At 41.0% G+C, this 5,735-nt stretch overlaps 1 protein-coding gene across 1 annotated transcript; it reads right to left on the reverse strand.

The window, feature by feature from the left end:
* Positions 1–2,156: 2,156 nt before the first annotated feature.
* Positions 2,157–3,884, reverse strand: helt (helt bHLH transcription factor). The gene is made up of 4 exons (XM_042484431.1): positions 3,858–3,884; positions 3,147–3,251; positions 2,891–2,987; positions 2,157–2,632 (listed from the first exon to the last, which is right to left on the reverse strand). Exons 1-4 carry the CDS (start codon positions 3,882–3,884, stop codon positions 2,157–2,159), a joined length of 705 nt encoding a protein of 234 aa, XP_042340365.1.
* Positions 3,885–5,735: the final 1,851 nt, after the last annotated feature.

The following is a 5,735-nucleotide window of genomic DNA, read 5'->3' on the forward strand; positions in this document are numbered from 1 at the left end:
CGGCTCAGTTTACATGACAATAAATGGTTTTGATTCTTTTTTTATCCGTGCTCAATTTATTATTATTCATGCGATGTGCTGCAGCTAAATCTTTCTCATCTGGCTGAACATGAGTCTTTTTTCCCTGTTTAGAGTCAGGATTTAAACCAATATTGGAGCTGTAGGGATCCAAGTATTCCTTCAAAAGCCTTTTCTCTTTTATGGTATTGTCACTTTTCCATCTGCTTGGGCACTTGTCTTTCATTTCTTTCATTTGCTCTGTTGTCGCTTGTCTGTTTTGGTCAGGAGCTGGTTAATGTGGGTTTATCCAACCATCCAGGCGATTAATGTGGGCTTATCCGTGCATCAGTATCCATCCGTCTGGAAATTATTCTTCTGTCGATCATATCCATGTCAACATATACATGAGGACACCTACAGCACACCTTGCTTGTTTTTCTCACAGTAAGGTAAGATATTATTGTCGAAGTTGTGATAAGAGAAAGGTGCGTGTTATAATTTTTTTCTTCTTTCTTCTGAAGAAAAACTGGGAGGAAAAGTGTTTTCTTGAACCCCTCTCAGAGAGAAACTTTGATTTCATGGTGTTGATTATTTTTCTTCACAATCACTCAAGGATAAAGCACAAGGGACGCAGAGATTGTTCCCCTTTCAGATGCACCACAATGGGGCTTCTTGGTTTAAAAAAACACAACAAGGAGTTTCCCTCAGCTCCTTCTTTAACTTCCCCTTTTTACAATCCAACAACTTACTTAAAGAAAGACAGAAGGAGCCTTGAAGCAGTTTAATGCATTCATTGAGACTCCGTGGTCGCATATAGCAGACACAAGCTTGGCAAAAACAGCTTTCTTTTGATCAGAGTAATTCCTTATTCTGTGGGAGGCAAAGAGCCCTTTCTGTCTGTAACTATTCCCAATGTGGCTTGCCTTTAGGAGGTGTGATAAAAGTTTAAAAGGCTTCACAAATTTATTTTTCTGTTGATAAAATTGCTCATGTCAATGTAATGCTGCTCTCTATGTTTGAGTGAAGGAACAACACATTTCACAAGTGCCAGCTTCTAACTAGGGTGGCTCTGTGTTCCCTGTATAACATCCCTGCTCCTGATGAATAGTCAACCCTTATTTCCCTAAACAGATGGAAATAGTAAAATTTGGCTAAAGTTTGGAAGGAAGGCAACTTGAATTGTTTTGATACTTTCTTCTGTAACTCTTTGAGATCCTGAAAATGCAACTTCTTATACTTCTTAAAAAAAATCTTTATTGACTTGTTTACCCTCATTAGGTCCAAAAATGTTTTGTATTTAATCACAGATTTGAATGTTAAGGAAGGGGGAGTGATGTTGGGTGAATCCATGGTTGTGTTAACTGCAGGTTTGTTTAAGTCAGGAGTGGGTGCTCAGTGGAAATCGGGCTCATGCCTGCCCCCTGGACACCTGCTGTGACACCCATTAAACCCACAGATTAGCCCATAGATAAATATGTGGACCAGAGGGAAGAAAACTTTGAGCTTTTTGTAGCTTTTGGTCGAGTTTGAGTCCAGTCTTCCAGTCCTAGTGATTCACTTTACTGTGAAAGATGACTCCAAACCTACTTTTACTTTATAGTTTGATTTTGTTTCATAAAAAGACATGTAAGGTCTGTTTGTCTGTCTGTAAAATGTCAGTTGATTTTCTGTATGCATGCTAGATTTCAGGATAGACATGGGGGACACGTTTCCCAAAATGTCCCTTCCCCATAAATAAACTTTAAAGAACTATATGACTTATAGTTCATAAGTCGTAAAGATGTTTCCACCATACACTGATGCAAAGAAGTCATAAACGATTGCATGAAAAATCCCCAGAATGTGTTTGATGCTCAAAATTTCCTAGACGAGGATCCCAAATCCCCCATTTTCTACCCCCAAATCACTAGTAATTCAGCAAAGGTTTGAAATAGTAATAATTTAGAACAGATCTTTGCTCAAAGTTAAATTTGTTCTATTTTTTCTTTCTCTTTTCATCCTAAATTGCTTTTTTCGGATCTTTATCCCCACAGGACAGATCAGATAACAAGATGCGGTTTATTCAGAAATATTTATTTACAACATATACAGGCTTCATTTTCATCATTCACATATATATATAAATTAAAAACAATATCAAAACGTAACAGAACTATTTACATGGCGTGCTGCGCACTGTGCAAACTAAACGTGTTCGCGTGCGTGTGACCGATGAAGTTGAAATAATGGTGATCGAGTCCTTGCACCGGTGATAAGTATCCGCCGTGCTGCTGTGTGTGCGCAGAGAGCGGCACCGTTGGGTACGAGAGGCCCGGGCTGCGGGTCGTGCCATGCCAGGAGAAGTGTCCCGGTGGACTCTGCTGGTACACGGAGTCAGACGGGCTGTGGCTTTGGTGCTCCGGGGAGGAGTGCAGCTGACTGAGGTAGTCAGTCGGTTCCGGCATTGAGCCGACTGAGCCGAACACTGGCTCGGTGACCACACGGGATTTAGACTGTAGGAAGGCGAGGATGCGCGCGTACTTGATGTCTTTGGTTTCAGCCCTGTCCTCGGTGGTCAGGTAGTGCACAAGGTTCTTCATGCACTCATGGTATCCGTAGTGGAAGTAGTTTGCAAACTCAGCCAGCAGTTCACCTGAATTATTCACAGAAAGCAGCGATTACAACTCTGCAGATAGTAAGTGATAGGCAAGCCTGACGCAGCATGTGCCTAAATCTGGAATTGCAACAAAATGCATAAATATTACTTCGGTCGAACTAAAAATTACATAAATGGACAAATAAATCAGATTTATACACAATCAGCATTGTTAAAGTTTTCACGCAGTCTCTTAGCAGAAATGTGGGATTGTGATGCGTAAAGTGTTGAAACTCCGTGAAAAGGTTGACTCACCTTTTTCTCTCCCACGGGGGAAATCCGCCGAGTGAAGAGCTCGCAGGTACTGAACTGTCATTTCCAAGATTTCAGCTTTCTCCAGTTTTCCAGAGTTCTACCAAAATATATAAAGTCCAACATTATAAAATGCTTGATGAAGATATTACATGTCCAGATTCATTGCCTAATGAACATCCTCTTGCTAAGTTAATAATATTTTACAATAAAAATATATATCTTTAACAGAAAATGTGCATTACAAATTTTACAATACCTGTTTTGCTAGTGCCATTGGTACAGTTTTTCCTAATTCGTTAAGGCAGCGATTAATGCGGTCCCGTCTTCGTTTCTCAATGACTTTGTGAGAGATGGGAGTTCTCTGTGTAAACAGGGAGAGAAAAAACATGAGCACACAAACATAACACAGTTCACTTCAATTTGTCAATCAGAAATACGAGCATAAATCAGTCAGGAAAATGTGATTAAAAGAATTAGTGACGAAATATATTTTTAAAACTTGATAACTAGATCTGTAATACCCGGAGAGTTTTGCGCGCAGATGTTGTCTGCTGCGCGCTCTGGAGCTCTTAGCGCACGGTAGACATCTGCGCTCCAGGCAGTTTCTTTAACTCTGACGTTTTATTTAAGATGTTTGAAAACCATATTTAGTAAATTTAGCATCCTGTAAGTGTTAAAAGCTCAAATGAATTATATTCTAATCGTCATATACTCCGCCAGTGTATGTAGTGTCAAATTAGCTATTTTACATTAGAAGCGCGCCATAGTTATCCTGTAACGTGTGCCACAGAGTTGGTGGACAATAAATGCCACCTCCACTAACATGAAAAAATAACTCCAAGTTGTAGTTGAACAATATTACGTAAATACTGAAATACAAAATTCCATAAAAGTGACTCAAAATTGTTAAAAGTGCCGCGTTGCCAAAATAGTTCAGTCCCCACAGTGCAGAGCGCACAGCGCGTACCTTCCTGTCTTTCATTTTTGATGCCATCGACGGGTGTCTGTCAAACTTCTTAAATATCAGATCAGATGGAAGTTGGGGAGATGTGTTGCTCTGGCAGGAGATGAGGCAGACTGAGGTTTGAGGGGAAAGCTCCTCCTTATAAAGGGATCATCCAAGGGACTGTGGCATTCATGGTGTAAATTATTCCATGGGATTAGAGCCATGCATTGGGTAAATGTGTGCATTTAGGATCAGTTAAAGAAATAGTAAAAATCTAAAGCCATGGGCTAGCAGGGGGGCAAACCTGCTTTGTTAATCCACGTGGCTGTTCAAAAGACACGTGATTACTTTCGGAATATTATTTGCATAGTAACAACCCAGGCGGGAAATAAGAAGTGAGCGTTGGGATCGCCTGATCCGGCGGGGCGCACTGTGCGCACTGAAAACAAAGCCGGCGAAAAAAGAAACCCTCTTTCTTCCAACTCGCGTTTCTCACACGATCGCCTGTTTACAAATCCCAGCAAGCGATCTTAACTCTCATCCAAGCCCAGTCCGAGTTTTAAGGCCTGTCCAGTGTCATTAGAGTAATTAAGTAAGCCTTTAATAGGCTGTTCCGCCAAGTTCAGGGGAGATCTTTTGGAGACGGAGTCCCCCCGTTTGTTCTCGGCGTTTCTCACACGACTTGGTGACACGTCCATCTTTTATGAGAGATGGCAAGCTTTTTGTTTACATTCTTTATTTTGTTGGACTCCTCGGCAGGTGTGTGATTAGCCCTGGCACACGAGCGTCGTCTGCGTCAGGGCCAGCGTCTCCAGCAGCCTCTGGCACACGAGGGTTACCCACCACTGGAGACTCTTTGGAGAGGCTCAATTTGTATCCTATTATCCTATAAGAAAATGTCTATTCAGTCGAATGAATAGTTTCATTGGCCTAAATTTTAATAATGCTGTGAAAGAAAGGGAGAAATAAAGAAGAATGCAGCTGGTGTGAACGCGCATTATTCCCCGTCACCTGCAAGATGGGTAGCCTGGAGACCCCTATTCATTTGCCTAATTTCGGTCAACTTAACAAACTTTGGGAGAAATTATACTGCCATTGTTATGAAGGGTGAAGCTTTCTGATCGAATTAACAGCATGTTTTGATCCGGTAAATGTCATTAGAAAGAAAGAAACAATCGTGTTTAAAGGGGCCTGGGTAATGCGCCAAGTGGAGACGCCAAAGCGCAAACTGCACAAAGGGTGCTAGTAAATGCCACAGGGGACTTTTGTACCCTCACATTGCTCAAGTTTTTACCCCCAAACAAAGGGCATTATTTTATACTTGAATACATTTCATACAACAATTGGCTGTTTTCTTCAAACATATTTTCACAGCAAGGTTAACAACAGGTTTATTGTGTGCGCTACTCACAGATTCAAACTGCTCTCATGCGCCAAAACAGTTTGCTTCGATTCTTTCTTTCTTTTTGTCACTGAGAACGTTTTAATCTCGAAACTTTCACCGTGCTTAGATATATTTGATCCTGTGAGCGATGTCGAAGAATAAAAAGCAGCGGAGGTTAAGAAAGAAAGGCTCACAAGACATCTGAAGAGTTTGGAGAGTTTTCAGAGCACCATGGAGAGAAAAGCGCGAGCGAGCGGGACGGGGGCATAAAATCCAATTACTTCACTGTGCAGTTTTAACACTTTTTATGTGTTTCTCCTTTGAAATATGGAGGGACTAGTGTGCTGTTGCTTTTAAAAAACGGAATTAAATACTGGAAGTTTTTGCTGACCGACTTTGTAACGCCAAGTGTTGCGTCAATACGAGGCCAAATGATGCGCCAGGATTTATTGTACAACTCTGATGTGAAAATTGTATTTCCGTGATCAATTTGTTTTTTATTGGTCTCAGGAATA

Source organism: Plectropomus leopardus, chromosome 4, assembly GCF_008729295.1.
Source record: "Plectropomus leopardus isolate mb chromosome 4, YSFRI_Pleo_2.0, whole genome shotgun sequence".
NCBI lineage: Eukaryota > Metazoa > Chordata > Actinopteri > Perciformes > Serranidae > Plectropomus > Plectropomus leopardus.

Coding starts and splice junctions, on each gene's coding strand:
- helt (XM_042484431.1), bottom strand. CDS start 3,884: ATGGCATCAAAAATGAAAGACAGGAAG. Junction 2,988..3,146: donor CAATGGCACTAGCAAAACAG/GTATTGTAAAAT, acceptor ATATTTTGGTAG/AACTCTGGAAAACTGGAGAA. Junction 2,633..2,890: donor CCCCCGTGGGAGAGAAAAAG/GTGAGTCAACCT, acceptor TGAATAATTCAG/GTGAACTGCTGGCTGAGTTT.